General features: G+C 42.6%; 1 protein-coding gene across 2 annotated transcripts in view; it reads right to left on the bottom strand.

The window, feature by feature from the left end:
• Positions 1-16,166, bottom strand: part of matn4 (matrilin 4) — a 69,534-nt gene that overhangs the window by 21,274 nt on the left and 32,094 nt on the right. For both annotated transcript variants that reach the window (XM_059652730.1, XM_059652728.1), the window contains 4 exons: positions 9,261-9,419; positions 4,693-5,262; positions 2,679-2,801; positions 1,175-1,297 (listed from right to left, as the gene is read on the bottom strand). In XM_059652730.1, the coding sequence (XP_059508713.1) occupies positions 1,175-1,297; positions 2,679-2,801; positions 4,693-5,262; positions 9,261-9,372 (928 nt within the window). In that variant the 5' untranslated portion in view covers positions 9,373-9,419. The remainder of the gene's footprint in view (positions 1-1,174; positions 1,298-2,678; positions 2,802-4,692; positions 5,263-9,260; positions 9,420-16,166) is intronic.

Genomic DNA, 16,166 nt, shown 5'->3' with positions numbered 1-16,166 from the left:
CATCAAGGATAGGTAGCACCTACTTGCTTTGTGTAGCTTCTCATTTCATTGATTTCCTTAAAGGACTTCAGAAAAAAATTTGATGGATACCGGATGGAAACAAACTTGTCTGGTGTTGAGTGGGGGAGTGACAGTTCTGTTGTAAAAACTGCCAGTATTGACTCAATGGGCTGAATGGCTTCCTTCTGTTCTGTAATGACTCTATTGATTTTTGCAGAAATCTCCAGAGCTTTCAAAAGCTTCAGGCAATATCCAAATGCAGCATTCTCACTTCCTACAGATCCAGTCTTAGGGAATGGAGAGTGTGGGGGTTGGGGGAGGGGGAAGAGGAGCAAGGCATGATTCGAGAATAAGTGGGCTCCAGATTGAACAGGACCATTGGAACTCTGGGCTGACTTCAAACAAACCTTATTTTAAGGTTGCTATAGCCTGACAGAGTAGATGGAAATGCTCTTGAAGTGTGAATAAGGTCTGACTAACTGTTATGATATGAAGTTATTTAAAACTTCACTCCTTTATTGTCTTTAGAACAGAATGTTCAAAGCTTTAAGTTGTGAAGAATCCAGAGTTCAGTCCAGACAACAGCTTAGTTTCTTCCAGCAGAGGAACTAAGTTTTCCTGGTTCCGTTCAGGGGAATCAGTAACTTTGGCAGAAGTTTTTCTACTCTGTGAACCTTCCAAGCCAGGAGAAGTTTGCCTCAAAATCTTCAAGTTGTTAAAGTACATTTAGGACATTAGAAATGTAAAAGGATTATACCATTGGAATGGAATCATAAATTGTCTCCACTGTTCAAGAGAAATAATTTGAACAGCTTCTGTGAAGTAAAGCTGAAATAGGAGCGCTATTTGTCTGGCATTTAGTAATGGAATGGTGTTGGGAATCAGGTTGAAACTTTGTTTTAATGTATGTGTTGAGATCTTTCTAACTATTATATATACTTCAGTTTATTTGTATTTTGTAAATAAACTCACCATTCTGTTGTTCTGTGAACATTTGCAATATTATGTGAAAATGCCTCCGTGTCTATGCACTGCATGAACCAACTTTAAAAAATGAAACATATTATTTATCAAGTTATATTTCATTCTGGGATCTCACTTGTCAAACAGTACCTTCAGCTGGGATCGAAACAGGATGCACAGTATTAAAAACAGATAGGATTAAAATACTTACCACTGCAAGTCTTCTTGTCTGGGTTCAGCGTGAAGCCCTCACGACAACTACACTTGTATGAACCTGGAGAGCTGACGCATATCTGCTCACAGTCATGGTCTCCATAGGAGCAGAGGTCAATAGCTATGGAGGAATACACATTCACAGGTTAAAACAATCTAGAAATTTCTACCACTATGCTCTTTTCTCACTCCCACCGTTACAATTCTTAATTCAATCACTACTTTTTCCGAGCCTGACCAGTAAACAGCTCAGGGCACTACACACAACTGAGCTTTGGGCTAGTTGTTGGCTCAGGATTTCTTGCCCTTGTGTGTTGTATCTGCCTCAGATACGTGGAGAAGGAGGGCTGTATGTTTTTGTTATTTGGTCACACGATCATGGGTAAGATTCTCCCAGTGCTCAGGATCAATGTCAAAATGTCTAGTTGAACCCTTCAGAGTGCTGTTGTAGTGCTGCCTTTGAATGTGACGCGAGTGCGCCACAGACTCAAGTTCCTCATTGAAAAGGAGGCCGACAGGGTGGTGAACGTGGCAGGCAGACAGCGTGGTGAACGTGGCAGGCAGACAGCGTGGTGAACGTGGCAGGCAGACAGGGTGGTGAACGTGGCAGGCAGACAGGGTGGTGAACGTGGCAGGCAGACAGCGTGGTGAACGTGGCATTTGGCATGGCTGCCTTCACTGGTCAGTGTGTTGAGTATAGGAGTTGGGATGTCATGTTGCAGCTGTACAGGACATAGGTGAGGCCACTTTTCGAATACTGCGTACAATTCTGGTCTCCCTGCTACAGGAAGGATGTTGTTAAACTTGAAAGGATTCTGAAAAGATTTAAAAGGACGTTGCCAGGGTTGGAGGTTTTGGGCTACACAGAGAGGCTGAATAGGCTGGGGCTATTTTCCCTGGAGCATCGGAGGCTGAGGGGTGACCTTACAGAGGCTTATAAAATCACGAGGGACTTGGATAGGGTGAATAGCCAAGGTCTTTTCCCTGGGGTAGGGGTGTCCAAAACTGGGGCGGGGGGGGGGGACACAGAGGTTTAAGGTGAGAGAGGAAAGAGTTAAAAAGGAACAGAGGGGCAACTTTCTCACACAGAGGGTGATGCGTGTATAGAATGAGCTGCCAGAGGAAGAAGTGGAGGTGAGTACAATTGCAACATTTAAAAGGCGTCTGGACAGATATATGAATAGGAAAGGTTTAGAAGATTATGGGTCAAACACAGGCAAATGGGACTAGATTAGTTTAGGATACCAGGTCGGCACGGACCAGTTGGATCAAAGGGTCTGTTTCCATGCTGTACAACTCTATGACTCTATTTGCTTTGCGAAATGAGTGCAGCATTCTGGCTACAAGAAGTTCACCACTCAGTTGCGGCAGTATCAATTCAACGTGGATGCTCGGATTCCATGCCTTTCATTTCTGTAACTTGCAACCGGCTCATTAACAGCTAAAGAAGCATTTTATTATCAGTTTATAACCTCCCGAAATAAAGTATCACCCAAGTGTACCTGTGCACGTCTTCTTGTCTGGGTTCAGCACATAGCCCTCACGGCATGCACAGCGGAAGGATCCAGGTGTGCTGGTACAGATTTGTTCACAGCCATGATTTGCATTAGCACACAGGTCTTGAGCTGGAAGGAAAAGGGCTCAAGTCAAAATTGAACTTGGGTTACTAGCAAAATGAGTGAATAAGAAGTGTTGAAGGTTCAAGAGTTTTGTGTGAGGTAACACATAACTATGGGTCTCAAGAAGATCAGTGTGCATTATACACAAATGAACAATGTTCCCCTAATTTATTTCAATCCTGCACAGAATGCTTGTGAATTCTAAATACTGTATGTTTAAAAGGAAGTGGCAATCTTACTTTGGAGCATGGCCGAGTGTGTGCAGGGTATCCCAGTGACTGCATCAGGCACAACTTACAGGGAACGTTATTGGTGAACAAAGGACTTGAATTCTTATAGACTGGGAAAGGTAAATGTAATGTTGGCATTTATTTTGAGAGGACTTGAATATAAAAGCAGGGATGTACTACTGAGGCTTTATAAGGCTCTGGTTAAGCCACATTTGGAGTACTGTGTGCAGTTGTCTCAGGAAGGATGTACTGGCCCTGGAGCCGGTTCAGAGGAGGTTCATGAGAATGGTCCCAGGAATGAAAAGCTTAACATATGAGGAATGTTTGAGGACTCTGGTTCTGTACTCATTGGAGTTTAGAAGGATGAGGGCATCTAATTGAAACTTTCAGAATACTGAGTGGCCTGGTCAAAGTGGATGTTGGGAAGATGCTTCCATTGATAGAAGAGTCTAGGACCCGAGGGCACAGCCTTAGAGTAAAGAGAAGACCTTTTAGAACAGAGATAATGAGAAACTTCTTCAGCCAGAGAGTGGTGAATCTATGGAATTCACTGCCACAGAAGGCTGTGGAGGCCAGGCCATTGAGTACATTTAAGACTGAGATAGATAGGTTTTTGATTGTTAAGGGGTCCAAGGGTTATGGAGAAAAAGTAGGAGAATGGAGTTGAGGAGCTTAGCAGCCATGATTGAATGGGGGAGCAGACTTGATGGGCTGAATGGCCTAATTTCTGCTCCTATGTGTTATGGTCTTACGGTTAATACACAGCTTGGGGTATTAGTCAGGCACAATTGCTCGTCATTATGTAGCAAAATGTTTCCTGCAAGGGTAGCAGTTACATGGGAACACCACCACCTCCAAGTTCCCCTCCAAGCCACTCACCACCTGACTTGAAAATATACCACCGTACCTTCAGTGTTGCTGGGTCAAAATCCTGGAACTCCCTCCCTAATGGCATTGTGGCTATATCTGCACCACATGGACGACAGCAGTTCAGGAAGGCAGGTCACGACCACTTTCTCAAGGGCAACTACAGGCAGGTGATAAATGCTGGCCCGGCCAGCCACACCCACATTTCAGAAGTGAATTTTCAAAAAAATACTAAATAGAGTGTCAAATACAGGTTGATATTACAGCTAGGGTTTTGCTGAAACAAGACAGATTTTGTCAAAGTTTGAGAGCATTCTCCATGGCAACTTCTACTTACCAACCAATTAATGCTCCACTATCACACAGCTTAGATATTAGTTTCCCTTCACATTGGAGATCTTGCAAATTGTCCTGACGCGTACAAAACATAAAGCTTTGACAAGATGAATCTCTTTTCAGCAGTACTCGAGTTCTGGACAACCAGACAACTATTAATGCAGCTTAGGATCAACCAGAGGTCAGTGACTTAAGATAAAAGGCACAAGAAGCATTGGCAACATGAGGGGAAACATTTTTATGATCTTGATTGCTTAGGAACTGGAATGCTGTGCCTGGTGGAAGCAGGTACATAGATGGTAAGGGAATCAATTTGCAAGGAATAGAGACTCACTGAGGTGCTCTTTCAGGGAGGGAACACACAACAAAAGCTGCTAACTTTTCTACTGCAAAGAGACATACAATGGTCTGGCCTCCCTCACTGTGGCAAAGAGCTCGCGAGATGAGGTATTTTTATCACTTACAACATAGCTTGTCCTTGAAGGTCTTCGCAAATTGATTAATCAGGTCAAAGGTCTCAACCAGGAAGACGTGTTCCTCATGTGGCAAAGAGGCCATGGCTCTGAGGGAGGACATCTCTGCTCTCTGCACCCCGACGGCATAGATCTCAATACCAGACGCCCGAGCCTCTGCTGCTACCTCGGTGACCCGGTCCTGGGGCCTCCCATCTGTTATAATGATGGCAACTCTTGGGATTTTCTGCACCAGGGGACGCGCACCCTCTTTCTCAGTGAAAGCGATGCTCATGGCGTACTTGATGGCTAAGCCGGTCATTGTGCCCTGGGCCAATGGGATCACCTCCTTGATACTCTTGATCATGTCAGCTTTCTTCTGGAAGGTCTTGAAGGAGAAGATATTCTGGATCTGGCTGGAGTACTGGATCATAGCAATCCTGGCAGCATCAGGTCCCACATTCAGGAAATTGATCATGTCAATCACAAAGTTCCTCATCAGCTCGAACTCAAAAGGGCGGACACTCCTGGAACTGTCAATAATAAACAGCAGATCCATGGGACCTGTCGTACACTTTCTATCTGAAATGAAAGGTAAGGTTTGTTGGAGCGAACTGAGATAACAGTAATTAAAGCGCAGTACTGATTATTTCATTATTTATTCAAGATCTGAAATCTATTGATTTGGAACTCTATGTTCTGGCATGCTTCAGTTTAAGATTATATATCTGACTTTTACGGTCTGTTTATTCAAGTTTTCCCTTCTTTAATTCAATGTAAACACCTAACCCTGAAAAATGATAGCCATTTCAACATACTCCTCAGGGCTCTTGTGGTACAGTGGTAGACTCCCTACCTCCTGGGCCAGGACACCCGGGGTCAAGTCCCACCTGCTCTAGCGGTGTGAAATATTTATTGGAAAATATGTAACCTACTCCTGTCAAAAGCAGGCTAGGCCCTGGATAGGCTTAGTTAGACAGAGATGCCCCTAACCTAGAACGTCAACTCTTGACCTTTGACAAGCGTGAGGGTTCAGGCAGAGGTCCCTTCATGTGCCGGCCATTGCTGGGGGTACAATCTGGGGAAGCGAACCCATCAACAAGGAGGTGAATCCAGAGCAGAGATCTAGTAAAGGATGGGGAATGTGGTGTGTATTGGAAAGGACACACACAATTCTGAATCGTCTTCTCCCTAGAACAAAAGTAGGGTCACCTGCATTCCCCACCCTCGTGGTAGGCGCTACAACTGTAAACATTGGAAGTAATGAGTTTTCTAGTTTGCCAGCTTCTGGAGCATGGATCTTGAGATGTCTCTCATGTGGTGGTGGATTAGACCTTACCCCACAAGACACATCTGCAATGACCTTGTCTCAAGTCCCAGTGAAGGCTCTGCATTTTCCTCAGTTCCCCCCTCGTTATGTATGTGGCGATGTTTTGGCTACACATAGGCCTCTAAGATGAAGAGGCCATTCTTGACTCTTCTGAACTAAGTCTATCCAGGGCATCGCCTGCTTTTGACAGGAGTAGGTTACATATTTTCCAATAAATATTTCACACCACTAGAGCAGGTGGGACTTGACCCCGGGTGTCCTAGCCCAGGAGGTAGGGAGTCTACCACTGTACCACAAGAGCCCTAAGGAGTATGTTGAAATGGCTATCACTTTTCAGGGCTAGGTGTTAAAAGTCAGATCTGTAACCTTAAAAGGCTGCACCATCAGGTGAAGGGGGTAGGCGGGAAGAAAATTAGAAATGGTCAAATAACCTTATTTCAAGTTTTAGTATTTTTTAAACAAAATACTTATTTAGTTTCCCTACTGATTTTCTCTAACTTCAGACCTTCATACCTCACTTGACAGCCAATTAATAAATCTCATCCATCCTAAATTGGCCAATATGCATCCACTGAAAAAACTAACAGTCAGGTGATTGTGAAAGACTCCAAAACAACTGTTTAAAGAGCTCTCCTTCTGTCCTGCCTTAAATTTATCCTTTCATTACTAAAAACTGATGATCTAATTATCCTGTTGTCGGCGGGAGCTTCCTGCGTGCAAATTGACTGTTATGTACCCCTGCATTATAAAGGAGTAAGTCACTGATTGCAGTGTATTTGGGAGGCCCTGAAGTCAATGAGACTGTACGATACAGAAGCAGAATTAGTCGATTCAGGCCATAGAGTCTGCTCCGCCATTCAATCACAGCTGATACTTTTCTCAACTCCATTCTTCTGGCTTATCCCCATAATCTTTGATCCTCCTTACCACTCAAGAACTTATCTATCTATCTCTGTCCTAAATACACTCAATGACTTTGATCTTTAGTTTCCAGCCCTGATCGCGTTGCAGTCACATCTCTGTGATACTTCCAACGTTGTATCTGTTAATTTCAATCTTTGCCAGAAGCTCATTTAGCTTGTTTCATATAGTACATGTAGAATAGTCTTAAGTGACAATAAATGCTATTCTACATGCATTTAAATATAATTAAATATAACAGTCTCATCCTGTGTTGACTGCCCCCCTTTTCATAGTTGTCCCCTTATCTGCTGTGCCTGAAGTTAGATTCCTGACTTTACTGTGCTCTCTGCCCTATTACTTGGTTTGAAAACTTTAATAACCTCTGCTGAGCCCTCCCCCGAGTCACAAAAGGTTCTTTGTAAAAAAGTTTCCTGTATAAATAGGATGTGTTGAGGGATAAAATACAAATAATCAAATCATTTCTGATGCTCTGATTAGTTCCTGCAAAGAGCTATTGTCACCGACTAGTTCATGTTGCACAAATTACCGGGGCATTATCGATGAGCCTTTTCCTGCTATCCAGTGCCACAGAATGAGTAGAAATAAGAATTTCAACCATTTGTCTCCCCTCCTGCAAGCTTTACAACATTGTAGCTTGGGAATGTTTCCTATTATAAATGTGGGCTAATATGTAATTTTGGAAAATTTTACCTGACAAAGTCATAAGTTTTATGTTATAGCCCAAATCTTTATGTCATTATGAATAATATAAATTAGGGAAGTAACATAAATTCCTAAATATGATCTTACTTACAATACTTTGGTTTTCTGACACACAAATCACAAATTTAGTTACGGCAAATAATTAGGAAGGCAGTTTGAAGCTTGTCAGTTATTCAAAGCAAGTGGGATATAAAAATAACTAATTGTTATGACAGTAGTATTTGGCATTAGTGAGATTTCATCTTTTGGTCTGATAACTTAAGGAAGTAAATAATTGCATTAGAAGCAGTTCAGGGAAGGTTCACTTGAATTTTTCCAAGGTTGAAGGGCTTAACTTAAAGGAAAGATTGGATAACTTGGATGTATAGCCATTATACTGTAGAAGAATGAGAAATGGTCTTATTGAAACATGTAAGTCCTAAGGGAACTTAATAAAATGGATGCTGAACAGATGTTTCCTGTTGTGGGAGAGACGAGAACTAAGAGATGGTTTAAAATTAAAGGGTCTCACATTTAAGGTAGCGACGAGGAGAAATCTTTTCTCCAAGGGTTATGGCTTTGGAACTGTCTTCCCCAAAACACAGTGGACGCAGATTTCATTACAGGCTTTTAAGACTATATTAGGCTCTTGATTGACCAGGGAGTGTAAAGGTATGGGGGTGGTAAAACTCCTCCAGCCATCAGAGGTAACAGCTGCATTGTCAGCAGCAACAAGAATGCAGCTCCTTCTGGTAACTGATGTGAGAATCGCAGGCTGACCAAGGCTTCAGCCCCTGGCTAGGCCCGGGTGCCTGCATTGGTGGCTTCATATATCTTTAAGGAGATAAGACGTAGTCTTTAATATCTGCACGTTTTTCTTATAATTTGGTTTTCTTTTATTTCAGCTTTTTTTTAATATTCTGGTTTTTGTAACCAAGGTGACATCAGAGAATGGCAAATTTGTACACTTCTCCCTATACTCGTATTCCTATACTTAGGCAAGCGAAAAATAAAATCTAATTCTAACTTGAACCACATTGGATCAATCCATGATGGCTCAGCCAGATTGAGGGCTGAATGACCAACTCCTGTTCCTAATATCATGCGTGCGCAAGTCTGTTAACTAGTATTACTTGCAACATTCAGTATAAAAACAAAACAAGGGACCATTTTGAATATTGCTTCACAAAACTATTCATACTTCAACATGGGGAAATCTCTTTTTTGTTGGGGCTATGAAAATCCTACCTTTTTCTCTCTAATCCGCAGCTGTTTCCCAAACAGTGAGAAACGAGGAAGGTAGACAGCTCTCAGGAGTACTCCAATTAAACTCAGAATCATAGCAACAATGAAGTGCCACAGAATTAATCTGCAGATGTGTCCACATTTCCTTGCTTCCTTGCTGTCCCTCTCATTCCAGCCAAAAGCAGCTAAGTGAGACGAATTATCCGTGGATTCCTCTACTCCTGATGTGATCCATTGACATGTAACATTAACAAGTTGTAGCAACTGCGTAGCCTCGATTAAAGACAGGATTCTTAAAATAACGCACTGTTTACAAGTGAATCGGTTCAGGCCTTCACCATTTTAGGCAGAATATCAGGCTTCCATACTGTGTTTCTTATCTCTCAGTGGTTCTCCTTACCTGCAATCATTCTGTCCCTTAGCTTCATTTGTCTTCTTTTGGCTGCATGAATCCCATCCATCAAGAGAACTTCCATTATCAGGACTAAACCAATTGCCAGAGGGAGCTTCATCTTTCAAACTGAGCCGTGAGACTGACTGAGAAATGGAGACAAGGTATCTGAAGAGAGAGGAGGAATAACATTTAGCAACACCAACTTTTGGACAGCATCCATCATTTCTGGTGCCTGCCACTGCTCCTTAATGTCTTCAGTACTTGATGATATGAAGACAGAAAAAGGCACACAAAGAAGAGTGCAGATAGAGGATGATGAGGGAAAATGGACAGGTTTAATAATAAGGGCTCACTTAGCCCAGTTTTGTTTTTGTTAAGTATTGGGATATGGCCAGCATGGGCAAGGTCTGTCCCTTAGTTACCTCCCCAGGAAGTGTTTTCGTGTTTTCTCTTAGAATCATTAAGGAGTTCATGGATCAAGTAATTCTTTGGAGTGATTTTCTAAAAACTGCTGGCAAGGCCATCTCAGATGCTAATTAAGAGTCAATTACATTCATGTGGGATTCAACTCACGTGTACAGGCAATAGGCTTCCTTAAACAGACATGGAAAATTGCTGGAGAAACTCATCAAGTCCAGCAGCATCTGTTGGGAAAAAAACAGTTAATACTTCGAAGATAACACAGTGTGGAGCTGGAGGAACACAGCAGACCAGGCAGCATCAGAGGAGCAGGAAAGTTGACGTTTTGGGCGGGCACCCTTTTTCAGAAAACTTTCCTGCTCCTCGGACTCCAGAATCTGCAGTTCTTGCTATCTCTGAGGTAATGGTGTCAGGTCTGGTACGGCTCTTTTGTTCTGAGGAGGAGTCATATCGGACTCAAAATGTTAACTCCGTTTCTCTCTCCACAGATGCTGCCAGACCTGATGAGTTTCTCCAGCAGTTTTCTGTGTTTGTTTCAGGTTTCCAGCATTCATAGTACTTGTTTTTATTCCAGTCGATTTCCTTCTCTATGACACCAGCAAACCAATTATTTAACCAATTAAGCACCTTCTTGGTCACCTAACATAGCAGGTTTTTTTAAAAAGAAATTACTGATATTTTATAACATGATTTCAAATTCTCAAATGCCTTGGTAAGATTTGAGCTCACATTCTCTGAATTGTGTGCCCAGATCTCTGGATTCCAACTGTGTAATAAAATGTGTGTGCAAATGACAAAGTATTGGGCGGACAGGTGAGTTGATTCTCATGTAGCACAGGAGTTGGGCCTTCAGCCTAATATGATGACTCCTTGGAAGGTCTTGGAGGATTACAAGTCTGGAGGAGAATGCAGAGCTAGGCAGAGGAAAGGATTTGAAAATAAGGATAAGAATTCTAAAACTGACTTGTTGTTGAACTGGATGCCTGTACAATGGGTATTTGAGCAGAGGGTGAGTTAGGAAACAGTATTTTACTTGAGCTCAATTTTACAGAGTTGGGAGGCTGCTAGGAGAACAATCTGGTACCAATATTTGCTGCATGTTACACACCTTTAATGCTGTGGTTTTGTGTCCATCAGTTATTGCATTGACCATGCTGATTTGCTTTAACATTTAGTATTGGATTAGACTCCATATTAATAATCTAGATCTTGGTAGACAGAGGACAATTTCAAAGTATATAGTTAGGATAACTTGGAAGATTTAAAACTGTGAGGGTGGGGTAGAACTCCAAAAGGATGTTAACAAGCTGGGTGGAGTGGGCAGAAAGGCAGCAGATGAAGTTCAGTGCAGACAAGTGTGAGATGATGCATTTTGATAGGAATGTCATGGACAGACAATATAAAATTGGGGTATTATTTGAAAGCATATGAAGGTACAGTGGGACCTGGCTGTGTATGTGCATAGATCATTGACAAACGCAAGGCAGACAGACCAGTAAATAAGGCATGGAGAATCCTGGGCTCACGACCAAAGGCATGATGTGGAGGTGCTGATGCTGGACTGGGGTGGACGAGGTGAGAAATCACACAAGGCCATGTTACAGTCCAACAGGTTTATTTGGAATCACTTCACCTATTCTCTTGCCTTTTCCCATATCTCTGCACATTATTTGAACAGAAACAGTGTGCAGGGATATGGGAAAGCCAGGAGAATAGGTATTGGTCATAATGCTCATTTGGTGACTTAGTACGGACATGATGGGCCAAATAGTTCAGTAACAGATTGAGATGAGCAAATTAAGACAAAATTCTGCCTGCATATCCAAACAATACTGAATCTGAGAAATAACTTCAAGAGGTAAACCTTCTGTGTGGAATTCCTTTCCTCACACAGCTTTATCTTGTTGTTTTACCAATCAGGGCTGCCCCCAATCAGTGCTGACTAATTCTAAGATCAAGAGGAGATTCGTATGGAGGTTGAATCCATACATTTTGCATTAGATTAATGCTGTCCAGACTTTGTTTCCCATCTAAAGATATAGCAACCGGGCCAAGGTATGTTGGTGAAAACATTCTGTTTTTCTCCTTTGCATGTGAAGTGCAGATAAAACAGAGTGAGGTGAAACATTGAGAAATTTAGAAAACTGCCTGTGGTGTGGGACTCCAATCAGTTGCTAACTGTGGGTCATGTTCTTGTTCACATTGAGGACACCCTTGATCGTGTCACCAATGCAATCACTGTGCGAAATGAAACAGAGAAGCAGATCAGACCCAGCACTTCAAAACTGTGCATTAACAAAGTGTGTGGGCCATCAGCAGCAGTTATTTCAAACACAGTCTGTGATTTTCTGATCCAACAGATTCATCCCCCACCACTGACGCTACCAGAATCATAAAGCTAAGCCAATGATCAACCTTAGTTCAATGAAGAGTGCAGGGCAGCAGGCTAGCAACAGCTCCAATCATACAGCACAAGACACAGCATGCAAAGGAATATATGACAGGCAGAGCTAAGCATTCACACAACCAATGATCAGCTCCAACCTATGCAAACCTGTTACATCCAGTCATGAATGATGGTGGACAATTGAACAACTAACCAGAGGAGATGACTGATCTTTATCAATCTTCACTCTGCACTCAATTCTTCACTCAAATCCTGATCTTTATCCCAATTATCAATGGCATGAGAACCCAGAACATCAATGTAAAGGACAAGCATCTTCGGCCCGACCTGCTGAGTGGATGATCTATCTCATCCTCCTTACAGAGGCCAGTGTTCAGCCAATTCGATTCACTCCATGTAATGTCAAGAAAAGGCACTGATTAGCACAAAGGCTACTGGTTCGGATGCTATGCTGCATGCCTCCAACTTCTTGCTCTTCACAGTTCAATACAAACACAAGTCTGCTCTCTCCTTCCTGACACACGCTCCTTACTAGAGAAAAAAAACAGCAAATGCTGCAAAGAGCTACAGCAGCTCTTTATTATTCCTGATGCATGTTCTGGTCATTCTTAAAAGGACCTTCATTTTCGAGCTTGTCACCTGCCAACTTTCTGCATCACTGAAACCAGGTGCTCCACAACTTGTTGCACCCCATCCACTTGTTCCAGTACAAGTACAGCATTGGCAGTGACTTGACAAAGTGGGGAAGTTTCCTGGGATAAACCACAAAAAGTAAATCTGATTCAACTAGCACCCGGTTAGGTTGAGCTAGACCATTAGCAAAGTAATAAATAGTATCATTTACAGCGCTATCAAGCAGCACCTACTGAGCAATAATCTGCTCATTGATGTTCACCTTGTTTCGGCCACATCACTTAGGTCCTGGCCTCACGACGGTCTTGGACGGAAAACATAGATGGAAAAGCTGAGCTCCACAGGGGAGGTGAGTGTGATTGGTCTTCACATCAAGGCAACCAGTGATTGTGGCTTCAAGGCCAGTGAGAAAAACCGAACTCCAATTTTCCATGAACTGGTCTGATATCGGGAAAAACACCGCCCCCCACGCCCAACCCCGCCGACAGTATCATATTGCTGGGTCTTTGTCTGTAGTGGGTGAAAACTGATGAGCAGTGGACATGAACGTTTCTGATGGACAGTCCAGTCTGCTCACAATTCGCTGGTGGTGCTTATTCTCATAAAGTTTCATCCTGTGTTACCCTGGGATAGCACATGGATCTTATACATTGACAGGCACCAGACCCATGGGGTTTAAAATTGCAATGAGGCTTTTAAGTATCATTCCTTGTAAGTCTCTCACTGCCGTAGGATATATCAAAGTGCTTTACAGCCAGTGAAGTACTTTGTGAAATGTAGTCACTGTTGGCAGGTGGTAAGCATGGTTGTCAATGGATGCACAACAAGATTCCACATGCAGCAAGGTGATTAATAACCAGATAATCCAACTTCAGTGACACTGGATGAGGGTTAGATACTGGCCAGGATAACTCAAAAATTGCCCAGCTCTTCTAGAATATAGAGATCATGGGATCTTTCACATCCAGAAAATGGTTGGGGCTTCAGATTAATGGTATCTCTGACAATGCAGCAATCCCTCAGTGCATTGGAGTATCTGTTGTTCAAATATCTGGAGTGGGACTTCTACTGACAATTTTCTGGTTCAGACTATCCACTGAGTGTCAGGTAGAAAATGATATCTCTTAGAGCGAACCCATCATCTTTTGCTGTTTTGTGCTTTTACTGGGAACCAATTCCCTTCCCTCCCACTCTGTCAGCTAGCTTAGAACTAATCAGTCCTGTATACAAACTGAGCTTATTTCACTTTGTTACAATGTTTGACACATTTCTTTGACACAATTTTTCATCTATTCACTTATTTGTTTGTCGGTTTTTTGAAGTTGTCACAGGAAGAGTAATTTTCATTAAATTTTGCCATCTGCACCGAGCACACACAATAAATGACTGATCAATTCTCCTACTGTCTCGGTTACAAAAGTTAATCTGTTAATTGAAATATAAATCTCAATATTAAATGATTTTAACTTCTTTTACATTATTGGTGGAAGCTTGCATGAGCTTTTTTTTCTTCTTGGTTGATGTCTGTCAAGATCCCAGCAAACTAGAAATGATTTTATACAAAATTCCACTCACAAAGAGGCTATACCAAAGTGCTTGATGAAAGGAGAATAAGAGGCTTGGTTTAGACATGTGCTATCTTCACCTGGAAGCTGAAACCAGTCTGGATTTCAGTGATGTCTTGGCAAGGCTGAATGCAAGTCAGATTTGTTAACGGGATCTGATAGCAATAGTTATCAGGCTCAGTTCAATCTCACCATTCTCTCACAATGCCTTTTCTCCATTGGCCAGCTCAGTGGGATTGCCTTCACTTGGTTCTGTTCTACCCATACCAACTGTAGCCCTGCAATCTCTTGCAATGGGTTCTCTTCCCATTTCTGCACCGTTATCTCTGAGTGTCCCCCAATAATTTATCTTTGCCCCCACCCCCTGCCCCATCCACTGTTGCCCCTTGGCAAATTCATCCAGAAACATGTGTCAGATTCCACTTGTGCGCTGATGGCACATAGTTCTATCTTATCACTGTCTCCTGTGACCATTTCTCTTGTTTCCTGGCATCCACTATTGGGTGAAGAACATTTCTCTCCAGTTAACCAAGAAGATCAAGCTTCTTACCTCACTGCAGGCGTGCTTCTAATCCTATCTGTCTCTCTCACCACTAGCTCAAGGTGAATTTGTTTATCTATTCCATGCCTGAAGTGACTTTGAGTTGTAAAGCACTTTAATGTTGAACCACATGGCTCTATCACAATTCCAACTGCTGTCTCTCCAGTGATGTCATTCATCTCCAAAACTGACTCTGGTACTGACGCCCGGATCTACGGTTTTATCACCTCCATATCTACCCATTCCAATGACTTTCTGGTCAACCTCCTATCCCCCATCTTATTGTAAACTGCATAGAAGCTAAAACCCTGCTGCCTACAGCCTACACTGCACCAAGTCCTCCAGAAGGTACCAGGGCAGGAAGAATGAATGAGATGGTCAAGACTCATACTCGCCTTTATTACCCACAGCATAGAATAGAAGAGTAGGGAGATTACCTTGAAACTGTGTAAAATACTGCTTAGGCCATCTGCAGAGGAGATTTACTGAGATGTTGTCTAGGCTGGAGAATTTTAGTTATGAGGGAGATTGGATCGATGAGGGTTATTTTGTTTGGAACAGAGGAGGCTGAGGAGATGCCTAATTGGAATGTATAAACTGATAAGAACTCTAGATAGGGCCTCCCTAACCATTCTATTCCCCTTTCCCTTGGCTGGGAGGTTCATGACCAGGGGGTAATAATTTAGGGTCAGAGGTAAATGAGTAAAAGGGGGTTCAAAGGGATTTTTTTTTCACCAGGAGACAGTGAGGATCTGGAATTCAATACCTGAAACAGGAGGACATGAAGAAACCCTCACCACATTTTAAAAAAGGATATTGACTCAAACCTACAAAGGTATGCCCCTGAGGAGATGGTAAGTGGGATTAGATCATTGGTATCTCATTGGCCAAACATGGATGTGCTGGGGCGAATAGCCAACTTTGTGCTGTAAATTTTTATGATTCAAATCCCAGTCAGCCATTATAACTCACAAATCCCGTATATTCAGTGATCCAGCAAGCCAGCAGTGACATAAATACAAGCTGTCTCATGTTCCCTTCATTTAGGGTGGTAGTGACATACACACTTACTGCGGTACTCTAAGTGAGGTGATGCTGCCCCTTTTACAGCAGACCTGACAGTGTTTTCAGACAGCGCAGATAGTATTTCAAAGCTCCCTCTACAATGTAAACAGGACAAATTCTTTGCTCCCAGGAGCCCCAGTACACCGTAGGGTCAGTCAAAGTCGATGTGCTAGTAAAAGTTACCAACTGCAGTTCAGAGAAAAGCATGTTAAGTCATGGGTGCAACTCCCACTCCAGAGACTGAGAACAAAATTCACACTGACATCCTGGTAATAGACTGA

The sequence above is a fragment of the Stegostoma tigrinum genome, chromosome 19, assembly GCF_030684315.1.
Source record: "Stegostoma tigrinum isolate sSteTig4 chromosome 19, sSteTig4.hap1, whole genome shotgun sequence".
In the NCBI taxonomy this organism is placed as follows: domain Eukaryota; kingdom Metazoa; phylum Chordata; class Chondrichthyes; order Orectolobiformes; family Stegostomatidae; genus Stegostoma; species Stegostoma tigrinum.
Note: the sequence above shows the minus strand (reverse complement) of the source record. Positions and strands in the feature narration are given on the sequence as shown.